This window comes from Equus przewalskii, chromosome 26, assembly GCF_037783145.1.
Source record: "Equus przewalskii isolate Varuska chromosome 26, EquPr2, whole genome shotgun sequence".
NCBI classification, from domain to species: domain Eukaryota; kingdom Metazoa; phylum Chordata; class Mammalia; order Perissodactyla; family Equidae; genus Equus; species Equus przewalskii.
In genome coordinates this window covers 25,725,693-25,752,159 of record NC_091856.1, presented here as the reverse complement: position 1 = coordinate 25,752,159, position 26,467 = coordinate 25,725,693, and the positions used below count along the sequence as shown (strand labels likewise).

General features: G+C 41.0%; 2 protein-coding genes across 19 annotated transcripts in view; one reads left to right on the top strand and one right to left on the bottom strand.

Moving 5' to 3' along the window:
• MRRF (mitochondrial ribosome recycling factor) overlaps nucleotides 1–4,104 on the bottom strand; it is a 55,682-nt gene extending 51,578 nt beyond the window's left edge. For 4 of the 17 annotated variants that reach the window (XM_070597078.1, XM_070597073.1, XM_070597081.1 and 1 more), the window contains exon 1: nucleotides 3,157–3,296. Coding sequence is in view for 3 of the 17 variants with exons in the window: in XM_008526904.2 (XP_008525126.2) it covers nucleotides 3,911–4,104 (194 nt within the window). In the remaining 14 variants the exon portion in view is untranslated. Of the gene's footprint in view, nucleotides 1–2,598; nucleotides 2,691–3,156; nucleotides 3,375–3,910 lie in introns of those variants that run through there. The other 13 variants (XM_008526904.2, XM_008526937.2, XM_070597066.1 and 10 more) reach the window with 8 other exon arrangements.
• On the top strand, nucleotides 3,996–26,204 carry RBM18 (RNA binding motif protein 18). 2 transcript variants are annotated; one of them, XM_008526950.2, is made up of 6 exons: nucleotides 3,996–4,134; nucleotides 7,067–7,195; nucleotides 15,640–15,766; nucleotides 18,964–19,050; nucleotides 20,743–20,828; nucleotides 24,166–26,204. In XM_008526950.2, the coding sequence occupies exons 2-6, from the start codon at nucleotides 7,083–7,085 to the stop codon at nucleotides 24,323–24,325; spliced, it is 573 nt and encodes a 190-aa protein (XP_008525172.1). In that variant the 5' UTR covers nucleotides 3,996–4,134; nucleotides 7,067–7,082; the 3' UTR covers nucleotides 24,326–26,204. The 2 variants fall into 2 exon arrangements, with proteins under 2 accessions (XP_008525172.1, XP_008525183.1); XM_008526961.2 differs by having other exon boundaries at nucleotides 3,997–4,134; nucleotides 7,077–7,195.
• The last annotated feature ends 263 nt before the right edge of the window (nucleotides 26,205–26,467 follow it).

The window sequence follows — 26,467 nt, the reverse complement described above, 5'->3', positions numbered from 1 at the left end:
GACAAATGAAGCGCTAATAGCTTCTGCCAGGCATCTGGGTATTATTCAGCAAAAAAATTAAGAATAATTAGCATCAAATACCTGGAAGCTACTATCTTTGAAAATCTCCGACATCTCACTAAAAAAAAAAAATCCCATCCTAAAATTTTGATGCAATGTAACAGATTGAATAAGAGTAGAGGCTTTGCAGGCAGGAAGATGTGGAATCCAATCCAAGCTCCACCACTGACTAAATGCCCCTGAACATCTCTGCACCTTGATTTCCTCAACTGTAAAATGGAGATAACCATAGTTATTTCTTAGGGTTGGGAAGAAAAAATGAGTTTACTCAGGTAAAACACTTGGCAGAGTGCCTAGCAGACAGCAGGAGCCTCCAGAAAAGATCTGTATTGACAGCTATCACCCTTCCTTTCAAAGACTTCCATGACAGGGGGGTCAGGCACAATAAAGGAATCTTGCACCGTTGTACAAGGTAGCCTAGACTCAGTGAGATCTGGATGTAAATTTCAACTTTGGGCAATTCACTCCACCTTTCTGGGCATCACTTTCCTCATCTGCAGAATGAGAAAAATAATCCTGATCTAAAAATAAAATCAGATAGTGAATGCATGTGAAACACCTACCACAGTGCCAGGAATATAGTGCCTATTTAATAAAAGCTGGCTATCATTATCACTATTTTTAGAAGCAAATGAATAGCACAAAGGAAAATAATGTCTTCTCATGGAATTTTCAATAGCAAGGGATGCTAGATGTCAGTGATCAGTGTACGAAGTCAGTAAAAACAGATCTGGATTTAAAAAAATGAAGGAATATTTTTTCCTCTTCTTTAACTATTATTAAAAGCTACTATTAATTGAGGTCAGGCCTGGGTTGCTTGCTTTCCTGATATTATTTCATTTAATCCTCTCAATAATGCTACAAAGAAAATATAATAATCTCCATTTTACAGATATAGAAACTGAGGCTCAAAGAGATTGTCAGTGTCCAGGGCCTAGTCCAGAGCTAATAGCTCTGCCTATTTCAGCAAAACTGTTCACAAAAGTTTGGCTCTAAGTGAGGTTTCTATATCCAAGTTTTTGCCTAATATAGCCAATGCTTAACACACACTTATATCCAAATATGGCTGTATAATAACGTGTAGTGTTTTGGTTTTTTTTAATCTACAGGGTCTCAATCTGGCTGCTCCATTTGTGTCAGGTTTCCTGGTGTTCCTGTTGCAGGTCATAATACCAATCCACAAAGCAACAGGAAATCAAAATGGGTTAGAAATAAACAACCTTTGACAGAAAACGCGGCACCCAAAAGCATACCCAGTACACGTGAACCGGAAGACAACTCTATAAATAAACCACATTGCTGAAGCGCTTAAGGCGTAGATTGTAATTGCACAGAAGTCAGGAAATTTCAAAGTGGAAGTTCAAGAAAGGCAATAAAGGTAATCCCTTGGACCCTTTACCTTAAGGACATGTATATTAACACAGCTCAGCACAGAAGTCAAGTTGAGGAAAGGAACTGTTATGCGAGCCCAAGTATTAGCCAACAAAATTAACCCATACTCTGAAAAAATGTGGCAGGAAGTATTTGGGCTTTGGATGCAATCTTGACCTGGAATCTCAGTTCTCCCATTTACTAGCTGTGTGACCTTGGGTAGATCACTCAGCCTCTCTGAGATACAGTTTCCACTGCACCTTTATCATGGTGATATTAATGAGCCTTTAAAAAGATAACAATAATAATGAAACAATAGTTAATACCTATATAGTTATAACTATGTGCCAGAAACAATTCTAAGTGCTGTACTGCATATATTAACTCATCTGAGCATCACAATAACCCTATAAGTACTATTTTTATAGCCATTTTATGGATGAAGAAACAATGACACAGATAAATAATTTGCCCGAGATTTGACTTCAGGCAATCTAGCTCCAGAGTCTGTGCTCTTAACCACTATACTTCACTGTGTACAGTTACTGGCATTATTATTCAAACTGTTGAGATATTTTTTAAAACTACTTGAAGCGCATATTCTTTTTCCAAACTTGACGTTCTCAAACTTGAATTCTCCTGTTTTTCACAGAAAGTGCATTTTAATTTTGGAAAGACTTAGATGAGGAACACAAAGTCCTGGCTTATCCACCTGTCCCAGCAACCTGTCCCAATCCAGCCGTATACCAGCTCATAACATGTACATTTTTATAAACGTGGGCATGCACACACACAGGCCCTTGCATATAAAATACTCTCACATGTACTAGCTATTTCCCACAATAACCAGAGTCATGATTACCACCCACATTTTACAAATAAGCAATCTGATCTTTCACTTCCTTGACTACTCCTCCTGCTCCAGGGTCTTGAAACATACTGTTGAATCTACTTGGAATAATCTTCCCCCACCTCTTTCATAAACTACTTTCCACTTTTCTTTCAGATTTCAGTTTAAGCATCATTTCCTCAGAGGATGCCTTCCTTGGCCATCTTCTCCAGCCCAACTTCTAGGTCAAATGTCCTGTAGCCCACTTTCATAACACCCTTTACTATACTTTTTCACACACTTACTTTAACAACATCGGTTAATATTTGTGTAGTTACCTGATCACTTCCCTCCAAAAGACCAGAAGCACTAGAATGACTGTTCTATGCTTATCCTGCTCACTGCTTGTCCCCAGTGCCTGGCACAGTCCCTGAACAAAGAATACATTGAATAAGTGGGATGAATACAAGAATGGAAATCTAGAAAGATTAAATCCTTGCCCAAGGTTACAAAGCTGGCACCAGAATTGGAATCTAAGCCTCAGAAAGTAGGTCCTGGGCTCTATTTCTCAATACTGCTTCCATTATCTCTTGGTTTGCCAGACTTTCACTTAGAGATAGTAAGGCATGCTCTCTAAATTCAGTGCCATGGAAGGGTATTTATAGTATCTGACTATGCACAGAATTATGTCCCTGGCTCAGCCAAAGGAGGGATGAGACACTTTAACAGGTGGAGAAAGGGCTTTGCCTAAGAGCTGGGAGGTCTGGATTCCAATATTCCTATCCCATCACTCCCTGCCAACCATTCTCTTCAGATTCATCACCACCCTGTATTCAAAGAGCATTTGCGGCAGCTCTACCACTGACTTGTGACTGGTATCAAACCATTTCTCCTACCTGGGTTTTGTTTCCTCAATTATAAAATGAAGAGTCAGACCAGGTTTTCATTCTTTCCAACTATAAAGCTCTCCAAGATTCTGAGAAACGCAATTGAGTGTGGTGAAAGGAAAAAGGCGGAAAACTCAGAGAAGACCTGGGAAAGAGTCCTGGTTCCAGCACTTGCTAGGTATGTGACAGACGGGTCAAGCTCTCTGGACCTCAACCGCATCTGTAAACTGTAGACAATACTATTTCAGGGTTATCGGGACGATCAAATGAGATAAGCACTTTGTAAATACAGAAGGGCTATTGAAATGACAACTGTTTTGCCACTGGACGGCACAAAGTAATGGCTAAAAGTCGAGGCTCTGGAATTTGAGCTCCATCTCTCACTAGCCGCGTGACCCTGGTAAAGTTATTTCTCTGGGCTTCGGTTTCTTCATCATGGGGGATAATAATGCCTAATCCCATTGGATTGTTCTGAAAATTAAATGTTCCTGCCAGGTAGTGGGCTACTAAACAGCGGTTACCATTTAGTAAGCCCCCTCCCATCCTTGAAGTTCGTAGCTGATGAGACGAGCCCCGCCCCCAACCCGTGAGACTCGCTCCGAGGCGTCAGGTCCCGCCCTCAGCCTTAAACGTCAAGCCGGACTCGAATGGAACGCGTCGAGGACGGAGGTCAGGCCCCCGAAAGTCCCCCAGAGGTCCTTGAGTAGAGGTCTCTGGCACCCGGACCCCACGCGCGCCTCGAGGCCGCGCCAAGGCCACTCACCAGCTATCGCCAAAGTTACTAGCAAAAGACTCGCGCGACCGCGGCGACGGCGGCGACGCGGACGTCGTGACGTCACGGGGCGGGGCGGCGGCGCAGGCGTAGCACGTCACGGGCGGCCTGGCAGCGGGCGGTGTTAAGGCGGACGTGTCTAGAGGGCCGTTGCATCGCGGAGTCGGGACCTGCTTTGGGGGCATGAGCCGAGGGGAAGACGCCGTGGCCACGAGGTGAGTCCGGCCGCGACGTGCCCCTGCACCTGAGCGCCGGTCCGCGAGGGTTCACAGAGGAGGCTGCTCTAGCAAGACGGCTTCTCAGGCCCCGCCCCGGATTGTCCCGCAGCTGGCCCGGAAATCACAATCCGAGTAATCACCCATCGCATCTGGGAATTCGCAGTCAGGAATCGGGAAGCCGGGGTTCCAGGCTTGACCCCGCCGTTACCGTTAGCTTTTAGGAACAAGTGCCTTTGCGTGTCTGAACTTCAGTTTCCCCAAATGACTGTTCCTGGCTTCCAGAGTTGTTGGAGCCCAGCAAGGAGGATAGACGAAAAAGCCTTTTGTCAGCTCGTTAATCTAAGGGGTTGTCGCCATTGCAAACCCAAAGGATTCAGATAGTCCTATGCCATCTTGATCTCTTATTACACTTTACTGTTCCTCAAAAAGCGCCGTGCTGAGCTGTCACAGATATTGTCTTATTTCATCCTCATAACGACCCATGAGATAGGGATAATTGTGCCCATTCTAGGAAGGAAGAAGCAACTGAGGCTCCGAGTAGAAAAGTGGCTTGCTTCACTCGTTCGTAACTATTGAGCACGAACCTTGAGCCGGGCAGTATACTAAGCGCGAGGGCTGGAACCATGATCAAGGTAGAAAAGGTGCTGCCCTCTGGTATTTTACATTCTAGTGAGGGAAACAGAAGATAAAACAGTAATTAATACGTTGAATTTGTCTTACAGGGAAAGGAAAAAGTGGCTGTGATAGAGACTAACAAGGAGCTCTATTAGGGAAAGCTTTTTTGAGGAGAGGACACGTAAGGGGGGATCATGACTTACTAAAATCACGCAATAACTGGGTGCAAAAGCCAGGATTTGAATGCAGATGTTTTGGCCCTGTCTCCCACACTCTTCCCGGTAGAAATGGTATCCTCCTGTGATATTAAGTAGCTGTTGGTATTATTGCTGGTTTTAGACCTGAGAAAATCAGAAGGCTCTGTCATTCAAGTCTCATCTCAGATGTCATCTCCTTTAGAGGCTTTCCCCCTCCACAAATTCTAAAGTAGTCCAACCCCAGTCTCCTTGTCAAATCACCTTCCTTCGTTGTGTTTGCAGCACTTATCACAAATTACATCTTGTATTTATTTTGCTTTTGTCTTGTCCTGCCCCTCTTCCAACTCTAAGCATCCTGAGGGCAGAGACCTTGCTTGTTCAGTGCTCTGTCCCCAGTACCTAGACAATGCCTAGAAAATAAAAGCTCGATATATTGTTCTTGAATGAATGATCCGTAAGAAAGTAGGAGGAAAGGAAAGCAGGGAGAAGGCAAATGTTTCTCCTCCCCTGTTTCCACTCCTGGGGTTCTGTTTATGCCTCTTTCACCTTTCTCTCAGGAAGTGAGAGCAGGAGCTGTGGCTGATTCATTTTTCTATTTTCGTCACATAGCCTAGGGCTCAGTGGTTAGTATTTGTCACACAGTGCTGAACAGACTGAACATGTAAGTGGGAAAGAAAGATAAACGTGCTTGTGTGGGGGTAGACAGACACGTTCAGCAGTTACCTAGGGGCTTCTGTGTACTAGACTTTCTAGGCTCTACTGAGATGAGTAAGAGGTAATGGCAGTGTCAGTATATGTCAGCTGCTGTTATTAAGACACGGTTCCCGCAGCCCTGATCTCTGAGGCACTTCTGGTTATATAGGACACATGTTTTCTCCAGCAGGAAGTTCTGAAGTCTAACACAGCCTGACATCTTCCCAGCCCTTGTATCTTTTCTTTCTCTACCCCATTATACATTTATAAAAAGCTTTATCTTACATCTGTCATCTCATTTTTGGCCCTCTCAGCAACCATAAGTGATAAGCAGGGCAAGGTTTATCATGTAGAGATGAAGAAACTGAAGCTTAGAGAGAAGTTACTTCCAGTGGAAATGCCAAAATTTGAAACCAAGTCTTCTGACACCAAAACTTTTGCTCTTGCTACTACTGTCTCCGTCCTAACTCTCATCCTCCTTTTTTGGTTGTGAGATGAGATATTTCAGGAACTAAGACTTGTAATAATTGAAGCTAACGTTAATTGAATGCTTCTTAGGTGCAATGCACTGTTCTTAATGCTGTAGGTGTATTAATTCAGAGAATTCACACAGCTCTTACAAGATATTATCCCCAGTTCTACAGATAGAGAAACTGAGGCACAGAGTGGTTAAGTAACTTGCCCATGGTTACAGAGCTATTGAAGGGTAGAACTGGAATAACTAAGTAGGAAGTTAGTGTCTTCTTCCAAGTATCTCACAAAATATTAAACATGATAATAGCTAATATTTATTGATTACTTACTGTTGTTAGATGCAGTGTTTAGTGATTTCTCATGCATGATCTTCACAACAGCCCTGTAAGATAAGAACTGTTACCTCCTTTTACATATATGAGGAATCAGAGGCCTAGAACATTAAGGTAATTCACCAAGTCACACAACCTGCTTTCAAACCCTGTTCTAACTCCAAAATCTATGATCTTAAATTTCCTATATTGCCTCTTCCATGAGGAAGACATGTGCTGCTGCTCTGTCCCACCCATCCCCTTCAGTGTCATTAAGACTCTCTTTCTGGTGGTTTCCAAGGCTTATTTTGGGTGACAATTGTTGAACTGGAGTATCATATAGTAATAGAGACTTTGGCCTCCTGCCCAGTCAGCCTCTGGCTTCAAAAAAAGGAAAACTTTAGTTTCTCTGCACAGAACCACACCCCTTTCGCCTTAAATGGAAGCTTTTGCCCTCTGGCTGCCGGAGGAGCTGTCCCAAGGGAACTGGTGCTGGGGCCCTGGTTGTGGAATGACTGAGGCCTTTGAAGGACTGCCCAGGGCATGCCCTCCTTGAATAAACGTTTCTTGAATTGAATTTGAAGTCTTGTGTTCACGAGTGTTGCTCCTCTCCTGCCTGAATGTTCACATTTCCTTTAGTATTTCATAGAGATTAATGGAAGCAGAAACCAAAACTCTTCCCCTGGAGAACGCATCCATCCTTTCGGAGGGTTCCCTACAGGAGGGGCACCGGTTATGGATTGGCAACCTGGACCCCAAAATCACAGAGTAAGTCTAAATCATCTTAATTCATTACCTACAAAATTGGGATGTTTGTGGTGATGATGCTCAGAAAAATTTTCGAGGGATGTAGGATATATTTTGACCCTTTATTTGTGTTTTGATTATCTTTGAAAAGGATGTGATGTTGTTAATAGCCTTTTATCTTGTCATTATTTTTTACATTTGGGCTCTTCTCCTGCAAGGACACAGACGTAGATATCCTTGAAACCATATACTACTTTTTCCTGCTGCCAAAGATGTTCTCCTATTTTCAACTGTTTGAATCCTTGTACCCAGTGACTAGGAAATTATTTTCTAGAACAGCATACTTTTCTTCCTCAAAATGAAGGAACAAGCAGAAGAAGTCGCGGTACCTTCACAAACAGGCAGAGAGGTACCGCTTGACTCTAATTCATGTTAAGCGGCCATAGAACTATAGAAGGTCAGAGCCGGAAGGGATCTTAGCGATTACCCCAGTTCCTTTGGTCTTCATTGATTCATTAAATGATTTGACTGGCTACTGTGTGCCAAGTGCCATGCTAAGCAGTTTTCAAACTTTAAATCTGACGAACTTTGTCTTAAAGTAATCAGAACCTACGTATAAAATGAAAGCTCAGAGCTGCTCTGATTAAAGGGGGAAGAGGTGCACCCAAGGCCTTTTGGCAACTGCCACCCTTTCTTTGGAAATCACTTAAGGGGCTCCATGGAGCACACTTGAAAACCTCTGATATGTTCCGGCTCTCCTATCCCATGGTAGAAGAAACTGAGGCCCAAGAGAGGTAAGTACCTTGCTCAGGGTCACAAAACTAATTGAATTATCCCAGCTTCCTATTCTTTGCATTGAGGACATTATACAGTCATGTGTTGCTTAACGACGGGGACACATTGTGAGAAATGTGTCTTAAGGTGATTTTGTCATTGTGCAAACATAGAGTGCACTTACACAAACCAAGATGGTATAGCCTACTACACATCCAGGCTTTATGGTACTAATCTTATGGGATCGTTGTTGTATATGTGGTTCGTCATTGACCAAACATCGTTTGCGGCACGTGACTGTAGTGAAAAGGAATTTCTCAGCAAAGAGAATTGAGGGGATTTTTCTTCCCCAGCTGTTCATAGGGGCAAGGTGGGGATTGATGGCAGGAGAGTAAAAGGTGAGTGGATTGAGCTGTATGGGGTCAGTGCTTAAAGCGAGCGTGGAGTGGATCGTCAGTCCTAGAAGTTCTTCCCTTTTGAATAGTGTTAAAGGCAAGGGGAGAGGAGACAAGGGAACCTGCTTGTTTGAGTCTGGGATGAGAGGAGGTATACATAAGGGTTGGGATTAGGAGAGAGGAAAAGAGATGTGGACTAAAGTATCATGACAGAAAGTTTATGTCATGACATAAAGTTCAGTTCCTTAAACCTGCTAAAAGCTCAAATCTGCTAAATGTAGATACTGTTGGGTCCCTCTAGAAATTATGATGATGTTTATGTTGCCCCCATATTATGTTACCTTGGTCACAGGGCCCAGGAATGTAGACTGTGCATTTATTTTGGTTCTCTTTATGGCTTACGGCTTTGAGGATGAACGTGTGAATCTGCCCAACCTCTCAGTTAATGTCTGTTGATCAGAAAAGCTATTTCCATTGTCTAAAACCCAGGCTATGAGGGGATTCTCCCAGGAGTGGTTTCCATTCCCACCTCTGCTTGTCTGAATGGAAATCTGCAGCGTGGAAACTATGTTCATTGTTTTGGCTGCAGTTTCTCAGAATGTGTCCCCATCGTTAAGCAACACAGGACTGTATAATGTCCTCAATGCAGTGAGACTCACGTTCTAATTGTGTCCTGCTGGTTGACAGAAATGTTCAAATAGGCATCTGCCACCTGAGTTTATGTCATGAGTTGGAGTATATGAATGTTTTCTTCTGTTAGAGCATTAACAGGAGCAGTGAATCAAACTTTCCCACTGGTGTCTCTCCTCTTTTTACGTCATGTCAGAGGTAGGCATCAAGTTCTAAACCACAGATCAGGGCCTTGTTGGCTCTACCTGTAGCTTCCTACCTCCTTATCGCCAAGGATTGTTTTTGCTGTTTTTCTTCTATGGATTCCTTATCTTAAAACATTTTATCTATTAAACAAACCAATTTATTAATTAGTAATAAAATTCTTTTTAAAGGCATAACTACCAATCGTAGCTGCAGTTAGCATGAAATGCTTAGCATGACCTCATTTAATTTACTTAACTACAGCAAAGAAATCTAACGTTTTAGTAAGGTAGGTCCTCTTTTGTGGAAATATGTCATTTCCTTCTCTGTCTTTGAAGTACATGAACTCCTGGATCCTGTTCCTCTCAAAGTAGGTAACGATGGGCCTGGACTAATTATTAAAATAAAGTCATCCCTGAACATTGAAGGATTACCTGATGAAACTGATGTGAACATGTGGTACTTGGCTTGTAGTCCAAGCTCAGAAAGTCTTTGAATTGAAATCTCTAACTTCAAATGACTCTTGACAGAAGTTTGCAGAGCACCGTCCAGTTTTCATAATTAAACTGACACCCCACCCACAAATTGCTGCTATTTCCTGCCGTTTCCCCCTTCAACAAAACCCTTCTTATCTCTCTTTCCTATACTTATCCATACTCTTTACCATCCCTCCTACTGATCTCTTTTTATAAACTATACAAATGCTCTCTCACCTCTTGTTAGAAGACAAATTATACTATGTGTTTACTGTCATGCATGGTTATAGGGGTATGTAAAACACCAGCAGTTAAAAACTTTTCCACTTAATTTTTCCAAGTTTATTTTGTAATTCTAGTCACTCTCTCTGTGCATGCTTGGTAGTTATTAATCTGAGTCCGGCTCAAGTTACGGTAAGATGTCCATCAACAGAATATGCATGCTAACTGACTGTCCAGCATTCTGATGTTCTGCTTCTTGTTTATTTGTGTTCACTTTGGTTGCAGTACTGGCTATGTTAGGGCCGTGCTAGATGCCAGGAATATGGGTGACTAAATAGATGATAGGGATTTGGATGTAAGGGAGTGATGACATACTCTTGTTTATGGAGGTGGTAGATGCCAAACCCACGTTCTTTCTCTATTCTGATTCCTCTTAACTACATTATACCTCATATTTCTTACCTATAAGGAAAGAATGTTCAACCAAAGGATCTGAACATTTCTTCTAGCTCTCATAGTGCATTAGTTCCTCTTATTTAAGCTCTTAACAACCTTGTGAGGCGAGTGGAACACATATTTCCCTACTTTATGGGAAAAGAAGAGTTGAGTTGACTCAGTTTCCTGAAGTAGTTGATGATAGGACTAATTTCCCTCTGCTTAATTTAGTGCTTTTTGCACAAATATTCTCTTAGTCCACATAATTGAACAGTCATAACTTAAAGTATCCTATTCTAAATTTTGAGATATAAGGACATCTTTTAAATTGTTATGGGACCCAATCTAACTGTGAGGGTAAGACAGCACCTCTAAATGTCCTTACTAGCTCCTTTAGCAGAGACACTGGAAAAGTTAATGTCCTTAGAAATTATCTATTTTCCACACCCTCATTTCCTCTAAAAGGGTTAGTACTGCTTTCTTTTTCAAATATTAAATGTGCTATGTAGAAAGCCAAATTAATAGCCACTGCATTGTGCATAAGGAGAAGTATGAGAGAGAAAAAAGCCAGTAGAAATTCTAAAAGAAGGAACAGTCTAAATGGAGGGCAAATCCTAAATAAAAGTATAAGTAGGAATGTGTGAGCAGAATATCAGGAAGACCTTTTCAACTAACAGAGAGGTTGTGTATTAAATGATAATGAAAATAGTAGTTGGATAGATAGAATTCTATCAGATTAAGACAGGGTCTTTAAAATTTATTCAGGCAAGTTTGAATTTCATGTAGAAGAGACTCATTTAGTGTTTAGCAGGAGATTGACATCATGAAAGTGATGTTTTAGTAAGGAAATTAGACATCAATAGGTAGGATGAATTAGAGGGGGAAAGATTGAAGTTGAAGATAAGCTACAGACCTGCCATTAATATCATCTAGACAGAGGCAATGAACTCGGAAACCAATGGGTGAGTCTGAGAGATGGAGAAAGTGATTGAAGAGAAGAGGAGAGTTGAAGATGATCCTAATGTTTCCCGCCCAAGAAATGTAAAAGAATCATGTCCACGCTGACCAGTGGGATAGCTGGAAGCGGGCCTCAGTTTGTGGAGGGGAGGAGGTTAGTTTGTGGTATATTAAGTAAACTTACAAGTAGTGGAGAGCCATCCAGGTGGAAATGTCTTTCCGATGCAGACTTTCAGGGATAAACTAGGATGCAAGGGAGAATGAATACATGAGCATGTAAGAACAATGTATTTAGCCCTGAAGAAACCCGTTTCTCTCTCAGCCCGTTCCTTATTTTTCCGTTGTTGCCCATGCTTCTTTTCATGCCTTGGTTTGCATGAACCAGCCTTTACTGTTTGCTTACTTAAATTTGAGACACAGTAAGACCGTTTAATAATGTACAGAGCATAGCACATAAAGACTCACCACATATGATTTCTATATGTTGATAAAGAAATCTTTCTCTAAAACAAATTGTGCACTAACAACAATCTTTTTTTTAATTGAGTTAATGATAGGTTACAATCTTGCGAAATTTCAGTTGTACATCAATGTTTGTCATTCGTCTTGTAGGTGCACCACTTCACCCTTTGTGCCCGCCCACCCCCCACCCCACCTTTCCCCTGGTATCCGCTAAACTGTTCTCTTAGTCCACATTTTTAAATTCCTCATATGAGTGGAGTCATACACAGATTATCCTTCTCTAGCTGGCTGATTTCACTTAACATAATTCCCTCAAGGTCCATCCATGTTATTGCAAATGGAATGATTTTGTTCTGTTTTGCACCTGAGTAGTATTCCATTGTATATATGTACCACATCTTCTTTATCCATTCATCTGTTGATGGGCACTTAGGTTGCTTCCATGTCTTGGCTATTGTAAATAATGCTGCAGTGAACATTGGGGTACATAGGACTTTTGGGATTGCTGACTTCAAGGTCTTTGGATAGATACCCAATAGTGGGATAGCTGGATCGTATGGTAGTTCTATTTTTAATTTTTTGAGGAATCTCCATACTGTTTTCCATAGTGGCTGCACCAGTTTGCATTCCCACCAGCAGTGTATGAGGGTTCCTTTTTCTCCACAACCTCTCCAACATTTGTTACTATTAGTTTTAGAAATTTTTGTCATTCTAATGGGTGTAAGGTGATATCTTAGTGTAGTTTTGATTTGCATTTCCCTGATTATCAGCGATGATGAGCATCTTTTCATGTGCCTATTGGCCATCCGTATATCTTCTTTGGAGAAATGTCTGTTCATGTCTCCAGCCCATTTTTTGATTGGGTTGTTTGATGTTTTGTTGTTGAGTTGTGAGAGTTCTTTATATATTATGGATATTAAGCCTTTGTCAGATATATGACTTGCAAATATTTTTTCCCAGTTAGTGGGTTGTTTGTTTCAATCCTGTTTTCATTTGCCTTGAAGAAGCTCTTTAGTCTGATGAAGTCCCATTTGTTTATTCTTTCTGTTGTTTCCCTTCTCTGAGAAGACATGGTGTCCGAAAAGATCCTTTAAATACTGATGTCAAAGAGTGTACTGCCTACGTTTTCTTCTAGAAGCCTTATGGACTAACAACAATCTTAAATGCACATTTCATTGGCTTTCCATTGCCTCCAGCATCAAATTAAAATTCCCTCAGTAAGCACACATCATCTTCAAAACCTGTCCCCTGCCTGCCTTTCAGCCTCATCTCTTACTGCCTACCCCACTCTCTTCTAGTGGATCAGAATCTGTTTCGCCTTTATGTCTTTGCACATGATCTTCATTAACCACAGACTTCCCTGCACAGTTGGTCCTCTTCATCTGTGTGCTCCTATGCATACCTCTGCGTGCAAGCATCACACTGTTTTGTAATGGTTTGATTACATATCTCTCTTCTCTAACCAGAATGTGAGGTCCTTGAAGGCAGGGCCTTAGGGCCTTCACCAGTTAGTTATGGACCTAGTTGTATTCATCTGGATGGTCCAAGTGCCTGATACAGTTCTTGACACATAATAGATGTCTGTTTTACCATTTGTGTAGATCAGTCACTTCTGTGCCATTAGGCAGGAAGGCCATTTTAAAGACCCATTGCTGAAAGCACTGATTAAGTTGCAGAAATATGTATGGGACTGGTGTACTAATTCTCTAGCTCCTGGAGGCTGGAGGGCCCACGTTTCGTTCAGTGAAGCGAGGCTCGGATGAGTAGTGAGCTCTCCCGTACTTCAGCAGCAGATGAAAGTGCTTGCAGATGTGAAAGCAAGATTCTTCAGGCTTTTTTCGCTATCAGAGCTTGCAGGCCCCATCTCCAGGAAGCAAAATAGTACACATTTCATTCTTTTGTTTCGGTGTTCCGATAATTTCAAGAAATTATCAAACAAGAAAAAAAATCCTGGAGAAGTTGAAAGACACAGACCTAAGCAGATGTTCCTGGAATCTTAAGGTCGCACTTCTTGGGCAGAACGTATTTGTTAGCTTTTCAAAGAATAATCTGTCGGCTTTTTTTTTCCTGAGTAAATTAAAATTCATTTCCTAGGAAATGCCGATTGCCTTACCTTCCTGCTATTAAGCAGAATGGAGCTAATGAAAAGATGACCAGCCGACAGTAGCCCTTAGATTGCTTTTTAAAAAACGAGTTTGACCCACCATTCATGGCAACTGGTGCAGTCTTAAGTTTTGAATGGGTGTAGTAAGTGGAAGATGCAGCTGTGAATTAAAGACCATGGGGAGACTCTTCTAGCCCATCTGTCTGTCTGTGCATTTGAGAGACTCACCCTTGCTGTAAGCCTTATTCAAAATATCGAGTAAAACCAGAAATTTACATTTGAGGTGTATCCCTTTCCCCTGAAGAATCACCTCCTGCATTCTCACTAGCAGTTGAGGTCTCCTGGTGGGAGTTGAGAATTTGGAAACTGGAGAATTACAGTTGTTTTCCCTTTCAAGACAGGTCTAAAGACCAGATTAATATCCACAGTATGCCTTGGGATCCTTGCATCCTGCCCAAGTACAAGACCTGTATTATGTCTTCCTTACTCCGCTGTGTCAGGCACCTGATCCAGGATAATGGGCTTTCGTGTTGATGTGCATTAGTTTCAGGTTTAGTGTAGCATATGATCCATTTCATATCTTTCTGCCTCCCAAGGGAGAGTCTTACTCAAGAATAAAATCTTGATGGGTTTCTCCCAGAAAACAATGTGAATATAAATGTGGCTGTAACGACAGCTTTGCTGACTCCCTGTGGGGTAGAATTCCCAGTAATAACAGATTTAGCATGTGGGCTGATACCTTTTTAGTATCACAGGGACAGCATTGTTTAGAGAAAGCCTTGACTCCATTTGAATAGTGCGGAGGATGCCAGGAGGAAGGCCAAAGGAAAAGGAAACGGGAGAGCTGTTGGTTTGTCTCACCCTCACATCAGATGACAGGAAGTCGGAGTTGAGATTGGCCACAGCAACCTGTTAAGGCCACATCTGTTTGAATAACTTAGAAGCTCTATAGAAACCAAATAGGTTTTAGAGAAAGGAATCCAAGGAGGGGTTGAGGGTAGAGGGGCAAGCAAGAGCTTGGGGTGAACCTCCTGCCAGAGATAAATTTCTTGCTTGGCCATCTGTAGTCTTTATTCCAGTGTGCTCCAGAGTATAAACTGTGTTAGAGCAGCTGAGACTGGTTAGTTACCCATGGCTGGATGATTTCTAGGACTGGCCAGATTCCCCTGTCCTGTGTGAAACCAGCCTCAGTCACGCTGTGGCTGCACATTGTCCCAACGTTCAGTCACATCAGGGATTGAAACTCTCAAGCACTTATGGAAGTGCCACTAGCTGTGGTTTGGTTTTGGCAGTTTCTCACAAGTGCAGTTTGGGGCTAATGATTAGCTATGGCATCTAATAAGGAAGTCTTCCAGGGTTGTTCGTTTGTGTGAATGTGTATGTGTTTGTTACTTTATTTTGGGGCTAGGATAGGCTTTGGCTTTTGGGGTATGGGTGTGTGTTTGTGATGGAGTTGTAGTTATTCACAAATACTATTTCATTGCCAAGAAATTAAAAACAAATAAATCAACACTATTTTTGAGCTTTTCTCCCAAAGAAAAACAAATGGTGCTTGTGGGCCAGACAGCTGTTTGTTAGGTGTGGTTTTTTCTTTGGTGTTTTTGTGCTGGACAGACGCATAGCCGTGACAGTTCTAGTTCCCATTCCAAATAGAGGCAAACAACTCTGTTTGCCAAATAAACTGACACTGCAGTATAGAGGAAGGCAGGGGCAGGGGGGCGAGATTTTATCCCTGGGGTAAATTGTCTCCTGCTTTTATCTCACACTTCAGGCTGAGTGGCCAACAAAATTTCCAGAGTGTTCTCATCGGCCATTCTGTCTCCACAGATACCACCTCCTCAAGCTCCTCCAGAAGTTTGGCACGGTGAAGCAGTTCGACTTCCTCTTCCACAAATCAGGTGCTTTGGAGGGCCAGCCTCGAGGATACTGTTTCGTTAACTTCGAAACTAAGCAGGTAATTGCATTCCCCTGGCACAGTACTTAGGATCCTCTCTCGTGGTTATCCGTGCATCTCTCTTGACTACTAGAATAGCAGTTCCCTGTGGGCAGGACCCATGTCTGATTCATCTCTGTGTGCCTCGCTCTGAGTCCTAAAGGAAGTCCTCAGCAGACAAATGGGTTGGGGAACAGCTTTCAGAATCTACCCTCCCTAGGCTCACGGTCTGAGGAGATTGACCTACTTTTCTGACCAGATGTTTTGGGATGCCCACATGAAGCACGCGGACATCCTCCTTCCTATTCTGTTTTGTTTGTTCCTTTAGTGGCCGGCCAACAGAGCCTCCTTTTCTTTCAGTAGTCTTGCCCTGTGGTACAGAATCCCTCCCTCTCTGTGGTGAGCCACCCACAAACTCTTTTATTTTGATTTCTTAAAAACGTACGCTTCTTCTCAATGTCTCAGAACAAATGCGTACAAATTTGGATATATGTAGAGGAAGAAAATACTCAGCTTCAGCCATGATATATACATATATCTTCTCGTATTAAAAATTTAGTCCTTGGAGTGGACATTTATGGATAAAGAAATTGAATTTGAATGTTATTAAATATAGAGATACTGCTTAGTACCTCTGTAACTATTAGTCCTATGTGAGAACATTGTCTAGTTATTGTTTTATTAATAATAACTGTATTTGGATGTTTTTCTTATTATAAAAGTAATACATGTTGATGAAAATGTAAGATAAGTGACTTCACTTAGCCCAATACCCAGAAGTAATCACTGTTAATATTTAGTTATATATCTTCTAGTCTCTTCTTCTTTCTTCACATTCACACACCCATAAACACATGTACAACTTATAACATATGAATTAGATCATATTATCCTGTTTACCACTCAAAGTATATTAAAAATTTTTGTCATTTCATACACATCAAGATAACATCCTGAATCATGATATTGTAGTTTCACCAGTGTAGCTATATATATATATATGTAAAAATTCACTGATCTATATCTTTACTATTTATGCGTTTTTTATGTGTAATTTAGACCTCAGTTTAAAAGCTAGTCAACATCATTTCCGATGACTGCATGATATTTGATTATATGACCTTATGATAAGTTATTTGACTCATTCCCAATTGTTAGCTGTTTAGGATGTCCCCAGTGATTCACAAGTGTAAACAGTACAGAAGTGAATATTTTTATAGTTCTATGTGCATATTTACTACGCTTGTGGAAATGGAGTGATTTCAACAAAGCGTGTGCATATTTTTTCTTAATATAACTGCCAAATTGCCTTCAAGAAATGGTGTATCAGTATGAGAAGGTTGTTTGTCCTTACCAGTGCTGGGTTTTTTTCGTGGGGTTTTTTTTCTTTCTTTTTTTGCTGACGAAGATTAGCCCTGAACTAAGGTCTGTGCCAGTCTTCCTCCGTCCTATATGTGGGTCACTGCCACAGCATGGCTGACTTAGTGGTGTGGGTCCACACCCAGGATCCAAACCCTCGAACCCAGGCCACTGAAGTGGGACGCACCAAACTTAACCACTATGCTGTGGGGCCAGTGGGGATTTTTTTATTTGCTCTAATTTTTGCAGATGTGATAGGCAATAACTGATACAGTGCTATTCTAATTGTTCAAGTGTTTTTGAGGGAACTAAAAAAAATGCCCTATATGGTTAGTATTTTTAAATACTTTATTCTTCCTTAATGATAGTATGTGATAAGGCTTCGTACAGACATCTAAAATCAGTGGTCATGTTGGGGCAGATGTTGGTTTAAAAACACTGGACTAGAAGTCATAAAGCCTAGCTTGTATTTCTGGGTCTTATTATGAACTTTGGGCAAGTCTCTTAACCTCTTTTGGCCTCAGTTTTTATCTAAAAACGGAGATTAAAAAAGACATACCCTCCTTAACTCATAGGAACTTGAGAGACTAGATGAGGGTACATATGAAAAAAGTTGGCATTTAATAATAGTATTGAATACATGAACTTTGAAACAATGTACAGAGATAGGAAATTATTTTTTAAAACATCCCCTCCTGGTATCTTATTACTGCTGATGCTACAGGATTAATAGAGAGTGCCATGTGAATTCTCACTCACTAAATGAAACTTAAAAGAAGAATAAAATGTCTCTTATCTGTCCCTCTAACTTTGTGTGCTAGAGTGAGAGAAAGATGCCAGTGACTATCTCGTGCCTCACATACAGCGGGCACTCAGTAAATATTTGTTGAATGTCATGATGGCAAGCTCCAGGAGAATAAGAGAATCACTGGGCAAACCAGACTGGAGTGCCTGCTGGCATTACGCTGCAGTCTCAGATAGACCTCCTTGTTCCTCTTCCTGTTCCTTAAGGGCTTCTTCACCCGCAGTAAACGTGGGTTAGACTTGGCCGGATGCCTCATGGCTACAAATGGAGCAGAGAAGGTTTGGCAGGATGGAAAAGTACAGCCAGGCTTCCTGGGAATGTCCTAGAGTGCCTATTATCCAGCTTCAGGAATTCCTTTCAACCTTGTTGCTCCTATATCTGATGGGGAAAGGGTCAGGGAACTTTGGCTCGGGAAGCCAGGTGCGTAGATTGGCTGGCACAAACACCTTGCTCACAGTTTCTTTGACTCACTCCTGCTTTTTCCGGCCTAGTTTCCTTCATTCCCATATCCTGTGAAACCATTACTGTTTCTCACTTTGGATCCAGGGAGTATAATGCCTAGTTTGGGATATAGTTCCACAGTCCCTGGAAGGAGGACAAGTTCTGGACATGGTAGGTGCTGCCGTCTCTAAGAGAAGTGTGTAGAAAGGTCTCACTAAGGAGAACAGAACTACAAGCTAACACTGGTTGGACGCTTACCACGTGCTGCCTGCTCTACACGCATTCTGACTCTTCACAACAACCAATGAGGAACAAGTAGTATTGTCCATGTTTTACAGGTGAAAAGCTAATATTCAGAGATGTTAAGTGACCTGCCAAATATCACACTGCCAGTAAGGACAGAGTCAGGATTTGAATTTTTGTTTGACTCATTTATAAAATGCATACCCTTTTCATTATTTGGCCTTTTTTTGTTGTAAACTCTTTACCCCTTGTTGACCTAAAGCAGTTTGGTTAGAAATGCAGGCATCAAACCTAGTGAGGCCCTGTGAGAATACACGCAGCTAGTTAGGCATTTGAATTTTTGACTAACATTTGTCCCTTTCCTGGACAGGAAGCAGAACAAGCCATCCAGTGTCTCAATGGCAAGCTGGCTCTGTCTAAGAAGCTGGTGGTCCGATGGGCACATGCTCAAGTAAAGGTAAGTCTAACAGGCTGGAAAGACGACGTCAAGCTCGTCCTACATGAGTCTGCTGAACGACAGTTGTCCGCTTACCCATTTGCATCCCAGCCTCTTCACATCCAGAACAGCCGTACTTTGGTCTCCTACTTGTTTTTACCGTGTGTGTTGCCAGAATTTTCTTTTGAGAAACATCTCAGGAGGGATTAAGTTCCTTCGTTGTTTCCCCTACGTACCCACAGATTCTGTTTTTGATTGATCTTTCCATGTGGTTGATGTGTATACTCAGATCTCTGTCATTTTTTTGGTGGGGGTTGCTCTTTGGAGGAGAAAATATATTTATTTTAGAAATTAATTGCTTTAAGCATTATTAGATGCTTCCCAGCCTCCCAGTTCTGTAGAGTGTTTGAATATGTTTATTCTCAATGCTTGAGAAATGGGTCATTTGTGTGAGTGCTTAAAGCACTGACATCTTACTCCAGAGATTTTCGAGAGTAATTTGTGGGACTTTGCAGTGTCTGTATTATCCCCAAGGACCGAGAAGTGGCAAACTGCCTTGTTCATCTTGGAGTTGTTCTGTTGGGAAATGAACTGGAAAAGCCACAACCATTAAAAAAAAAATGAATGGCCTTCTATTATAGCCAGCACAGAGGTGGGAAGTATGTGGAACCCCAAAGTTGCTGCTCTTCCTTTTGCGATGGGGTCTTGACAGACCTGCCTGCAAAAAGATTTGTGACAGTTAAAATTGGAGCCTCAGTCTTCAGCTACATGAGCATGATTTTTGATCAGACACTCTCTATCCAACAAGCTTCCCGGTAAAGAGTGACAGAGATTAAACATTTGAGCTCAGCATCCAAGCTGAAAAACCGAGCTTGGACCCTTTGGATGCATATGAGAATTTCAGGTAATCACAGAGCCTTCTCAATTTCTAGGACACATTGCCTTAAAAATGGAAACAACAAGGAGAATTACCAAATGCTTTTTTTACTCAAAAGAAAATCGAGTCTCATTTGCCAGACTGGCTGTCATTTTCTCGTTCTGCATCTCACTGAGAAGAGGCGAGAAAAATCACCCTTCGTTCCTGTCTCATTTGGGAATCTCTGTGCCCCACAGTTCTCTTCTCCTACAAGTCTTTTTGACCAGAGGCTCCTAATTGCTTTTTAATATTATATTTACTTTTTACAAGAAGTATATAATTATCTAACATCAAATTAAGCTACTCTTTTACTGAAGAATGTTTTCTGTATCAGTGGCTGAAAGCTGTTATGACTTTTTTCTCCACTCGGGCGTGTTAAGAGTTGAATATTATGCTTGGTACTTTCCAGAAATCTAGCAAAATTTTAAAGTGTTTTGAGTAAAGCTAAATAGATATTGTAAGAGGTGATATGTGACAGTTAGAATAAGAAAGTAAGAGGGAAATCCTGCTGTGTATTTTTACCATCTATGAATTTGAAAGTTGAAATTCTTTCCCTACCAAATAAAGAGGACTAATGGCTAGGTGGCAAGCCTCTTCTAAACTTCTTTTTCTAAATTTATAGCTTTTAGGTCAAAATTGTATGGAGTTTAGCATTGATTCTAAATGTAAAGCAGTCCTAAATTGTCTAGAAATGTGCTGTTGATGCACTGGTGGGGCCGGAGTTTTTGAAGCCGTGCACTGCAGAAGAGGGCTGGGCTTTGCCCAAGTGAACGTATTTCCCTTTTTCTTACTTTCAGAGATACGATCATAACAAGAATGATAAGATCCTTCCAATCAGTCTTGAGCCGTCCTCAAGCACTGAGCCCACCCAGTCTAACCTGAGGTAAGATGGTGTGCTGGGGAAAGACACAAACAAGTGTTCCAGAGCTTGAGCCATTTCTCCATTCCCAGCCTTCATTCCTACTCTAGCAAATCTTCAGACTCTTAGTTGAGAATAGAATCTGCTAACTTTTGACATGTTGACAGATGTATGCACTTCATCTCCAGAATGGATATGTTTGCTCTCCTCCCATACCCCAAAGATCTGGTACTACCCATTTATAGAGTTCATTCACTCAAAAAGGCCTGATGTACTTACCTCGTACCAGCCATTGTGCTTGGTCCTGGAACACAAAGGTAAGTCAGACACGGTCCTTACCCTAAAAACAGGCATTTCATAAGGCCTTGAGTCTCTTCAGCGTTTGTCTTTATACACTCATTCCTCCCCATCTACAAATTCCTTTGTGGAAAATTTTAGTCTGCAGCACTTTAATTCTGTGTACCATTTCAGCAACTATGACAGTTTTGGTTCTAGTACATATAAATTGTCAGTTACTCCTTTGGAGTTAATTCAAAACAGAAGGAACTAAGGGTTGGGTAGAGAAAGGGGAAGTTAAGTGAATGGTTGAATAGAATTAGGATTTTTTTTTTGCACTGTAGCTTAAGGAGAAATTTTAACAGTAACAATAGCCAGGATTTATTGAGCTTACTGTGAAGCAGGCACTGTGCTAAATACTTTACATGCCTTATGTCATTTATTTATAAAAATGCTGGTAAAACTACTATTAGATTCATTTTACATGTGAGGAAACTGAAGCTTAGAGAGGCAGAGTACGCTGGGCAAGATCACACAGGTGGAAAATAGCAGAGTCCAGATTCAAAGCCAGGTCTACTGGACTTCAGAATTCCAATTTTTGTTACTACTTCAAAGAAACTCCATGCTGTAAATGCAGGAACACGGTTCTAAAGCCTATTCCAGGGGAGGGGGACAGACACATAAAGGAGCCTCACCGTTTTATAGGGATTAGAAGTCAGCTCTCGCTCATGAAATCAGGAAAGTGATGCCTATTGGGATGGAGGGCCAGACAGAAAAACAAACAAACGGAAAACCTTTCTTGTATATTATCTGCACCAAACAAAACAGATTTACAAACATCTCATTAGCACTGCAGGGGAATGTAATCCTGAAATGTGTTCAGGTGTGATAAAATTGGTCAATTAAAATTAATTTTATAGTTACTAATTTACTTTAATACCATTGATATTTCTTAATTTTGTGCTGCTTTACTGTTTTGTAGTCCCAGAAATTAAAAAGAAAAATTATAATGACTTCTGTAGATTCGCTGTGAACGCATACCCACTCTGCTGTTTTCCCGTAAGGCTGCACCTCCTTGATCACAGGGTGGTTTCTGTGCAGGTTTCCATGAATCTGACACCCAGTGGGAGGGGACGACTGCATTTATACCTGGTGATCCTCACATTACAATGAACATGTCTTTAGTTTCTTATTTTCAGTGTTGGCACTTTTTACCAGATAACCTCGTGTTTTCCATTTATTTTTTAACTCAGAGAACTTCAGCATACATCTTTCTATTAACATCTATGCCTAGTTAGGGAGGGTTGTTTCTCTGTGACTCATACAGAATGAATGGCTGGCTGTCCCATTAATGGAAGAGGTGCTGGACTGCATCTCGGTTAACGCCTCAGTGTTCTTTTTATTGTAACTTAGTTTTTAATTTTACATTGCCCATGTAAAATTACGAGTAGGTACAGCAGATGTATATCTTTTGGGGATCTCTGAAAGGCCGTGTATACATTCCCTTGCAAGCTTCTCTCCGTGACTGTAGACCATTGACAGCATCAAGAATGGAAAATAAAGGGACCCTGGGCCCAGAAATACCACTGCCTGTGCTTTGCATTTGGTCCAGGGAAAGCAGTGACCTCCATCAGGGGAATTCCTCAGGACTTCTGCCGTGTCTCCTCACCACATCTCTCTGCTACAGGGCTGCTCAGCTCCCCGCCTGATGGGGAGGGAAAAGCAAGGGCTTTGGTGATACACAAACTGGGCCTGAATCCTGACTCCACAGTTTGTTAGCTCTGTGAACCTTGGGCAAATCACTACCTCTCTGCATTTGTTTCTCTATCTGTAAGATGTCGATGATAACCATTGTGATATTATTGTAAGGATTAGAAAGAAACAATATAAGTAAAATGCTGGGCACAGTGTGTGGTTCTTCATAAGCACTCTGTAAATGATGAGCTTTATGAAAACATATTTGCCAATAGAAAGAGACTTTATAGGAGTTCCAGGATGTTTTTTCCGTTATTGTTCAGTGATTCAAAAGGTGGTAGTGTAGTAGTTAATAGCATGGACTCTGAAGTCCGACTGTATTCCACTCTCAGCTCTGCCACTTAGTAGCCATGTAACATTGGACAAGTTAACCTTTCTGTGCCTGCATTTCTTCATCTGCAAAATGAGGAATATAACCCACTTTATAATGTCTTCAATCCTACACAAATTATTTCTTCAATTGTTTTTAGTATTGTAAGATATGTGTAACTTAACATTTACCATCTTAACCATTTTTAAGCGTACAGTTCTTTGGTATTACATACATTTATAATGTTGCACAACCATCAGCGCTCTCCATCTCCATAATTCTTTTATCCTGTAAAACTGAAACTAACCCCATTAAACAGTAACTCACCATTACTACCTCCCTCCAGCCCCTGGCAACCACCATTCCACTTTCTGTCTCTCTGATTTTGACGACTATGACTACCTTATATAAATAGAATCATATGGTATTAGTCCTTTGGTGACTGGCTTATTTCACTTAGCATAATGTCCTCAAAGTTCATCCATGTTGTAGCATATGTCAGAATTTGCTTCCTTTTTAAGGCTGAATAATATTCCAAAATAGTTTTCCAAAGTATTCCAATATACCACTTTTTGCTTATCCATTCATATATCAGTGGACACTTGGGTGGCTTCCACATTTTAACCATCATGAATAATGCTGTGGACATAGGTGTACAAATACCTCTTCCAGACCCTGCTTTCAGTTCCTCACGAGTTATTTTTGGTGCCTGCTGTCCGCCAAGCACTAAGGTGCCAAACAGTGTTTATGTCTGAGGATTAAATATAATGATATGTGAAGTACTCCTAACAGTGTCTGGGCTTATAGTAAAGACGTAAGAGATGGTTTAGAGTTGATCTCTTTCTTAAAATGAAAGCATTAGGTATTTTTGTGTGTGTTTAATATGAAATGTTCGCATGGTCGTATCTGAATATCTTGTTGCTTCTCTGATATACGTAAGAGGCACAAGGACAATGAAATATACAAGTGTGTTCTGAATGTACCCAGGCCCTCTCTGATCCTCTGCTATCCTTTTTCCAGTGTCACTGCAAAGATAAAAGCCATTGAAGCAAAGCTGAAAATGATGGCAGAAAATCCTGATGCAGAGTATCCAGCAGCACCTGTTTATTCCTACTTTAAACCACCAGATAAAAAAAGGACTACTCCTTATTCTAGAACAGCCTGGAAATCTCGAAGATGATGGTTATGAATTACTGTAGCAGCAAAAGCAAATTGGTCTCCACACTTGAAATCCTCTGCCTTTGTACTTTGTAGATGTGAATGGTATATCCAACAGAGCACAGTCACACGTTAGAGTTTGGTAACATAACATTTTTGGATGTTCTTATGGATATTTCTTCCCTGAAGTATGTGTGGAATTGAGCATCATCCAGAATAAATAGAATTCTCTCCAAAATTGTGATTTGAACGCTGGGATGCTCTAGTTGGCTGGTTTGTTTGGATTTGTAACTCCAGAAACATTATATAGTGTGCCAGAGAGAAAGGCAAGCGTAAAATTGTCACTATTTAAATCAGGAAACTCAATTTATTAATGTCCGTCTTAAAAAAAAATAGAGCATTTTTCTGTGCTCAGATATCTTTACAACACAAAGAAAAAATAAGAGATAGGGAGGGAAGTGAGAGATTTTGAATCATGTTCAGAACTTTTGTTCCGGAATTTACTATGGAAATCCCTCCAACTGGACTAAAAAAAACGAGTTCTTGGCAAAAAAGGAGCTGGTTCTTTGAGCAAATATTGTGGTAATCTGTTTAAGAATTATGCTTATTGTTTCAAAATCCCAATTAGGAAAACATGGTGTATATCTTAAAATGGTTTGCGTGGACAAAACTGTAGAATCAAATTTACCATTTTATACCACAATGGAAGTTCTATTTGGAAGTCCAACTTATATGCTATAGTGATCATTTTTTAAAAATCTAAATAATCTTGCCTTCTATAACACCACATGTTGTTATTAATGTGGGACTTTTAAAATTGCACTTATTGCATGAGATGTTTTTATAGCATGAGAATGTTCTATTTGGAATTCTATCATGGTCAATCTAAATAGAAAAGCAAAATTTCTTTGAAAACCTAAACATTGCTGTATTGATCTCTATCAAACATGCTATGTATTAATAATAGTGTAGGGGTCTGAGTAGAAGAAATTGAATTGTCTTGTGCGAGGTGAGGAGGGGACATGCAGTGGACACAGAAAGTTGATGGAGCAGGTACTGCTCTGGCACCAAGATTGTGATGACCTTGTGTTTTATGTCTTTTTTAACAAAGGCTTGAAAGACTGCATGACTTTAAAATGATTCTTCGTTTGGAGAATATACTTCTTCCCAAATATTTTTTGCCACTTTGAACATTCTAAATATAACAATACAGAAAAATAAATCAGCAGACTTGGGAGTGTGTTTCTGTCAGCAGGTTTGGTCATTTTGGTGCCAGGTTGACCCACTGTTTCATTGGGCAACACTGTTGCTTCTTTACCAGGTAAACCACTGTGTTACCCTAGGGCCATTCCTAGCGGTTACAGACTGTTTACCGTTGTCGTTCCTAGCAAGAGGAAGCTTTCATTGTTGGAACGTAGTCTTCCTATGAGCATAAATGGATTTAAGACACTGGAACCGAAACTTCAGCATAGTGAGGTTTCAGAATTCACAGGACTGGTTCAGAGAAATTCCTATCACCTTTCCCAAGGTCAGTCTTTTTAGAAATCTTTAGATATTAAATACTTTCTGCGTTTATTAGCTCTGTCTACGATACAAGTAACTCTCTTTCCATTTGGGGGATAGTTCGGGGAGGTGGGAACATTGTCTCCCCTTTTTCTGGTGACTTCTTAGAGTTAGAATTCACCATTTTATCCTTAAGTCCTCAAAGGGTTATGGTGGAGTAGGACTTACTTAAAGCAAAAAAGTCTTCTATTTTTAATAGGAACTTAGAAAATACCTAACTTTGAATTATCTAGAGTTGTTTCCTTTAGAAACCAGAGCTATTTATTTGTATTTAAGCAATGTTTATTATTTGTACTGATTCTTATTCCTCCGTGTGAATAAATGCACGACAGCGTCTATGTGTTGTGTCTTCTCTCGTCCAGTTCCTGGAATAAAGACTACAGCTCTCTGGTAGGCTTGCTTCCTCCCAAGACTCGGGCCGGTGTGTCCAGGCGGGCTGCTGTTTCTAAGTGCCTGCTCTGCAGAAGGCTCTGGCTGGAGGCGACCTTGGCGGCAGTTCTGTCCCCCCTCTGCGCGGGCCTGCTTCTCTGGTTAGAGATGAGGAAAGAGACCAGCTGTTCTCACAGCAAATCTAACTCCTTAAAAAGAAGTTGTTAATGGA

Excerpts from the sequence above, each read along its gene's own strand:
- RBM18 (XM_008526950.2), top strand. The coding sequence starts at position 7,083 with ATGGAAGCAGAAACCAAAACTCTTCCCCTGGAGAACGCATCCATCCTT. Across the intron at positions 7,196-15,639 it reads CTGGACCCCAAAATCACAGA|ATACCACCTCCTCAAGCTCC; the intron begins GTAAGTCTAAAT and ends CTGTCTCCACAG. Across the intron at positions 19,051-20,742 it reads GGGCACATGCTCAAGTAAAG|AGATACGATCATAACAAGAA; the intron begins GTAAGTCTAACA and ends TCTTACTTTCAG.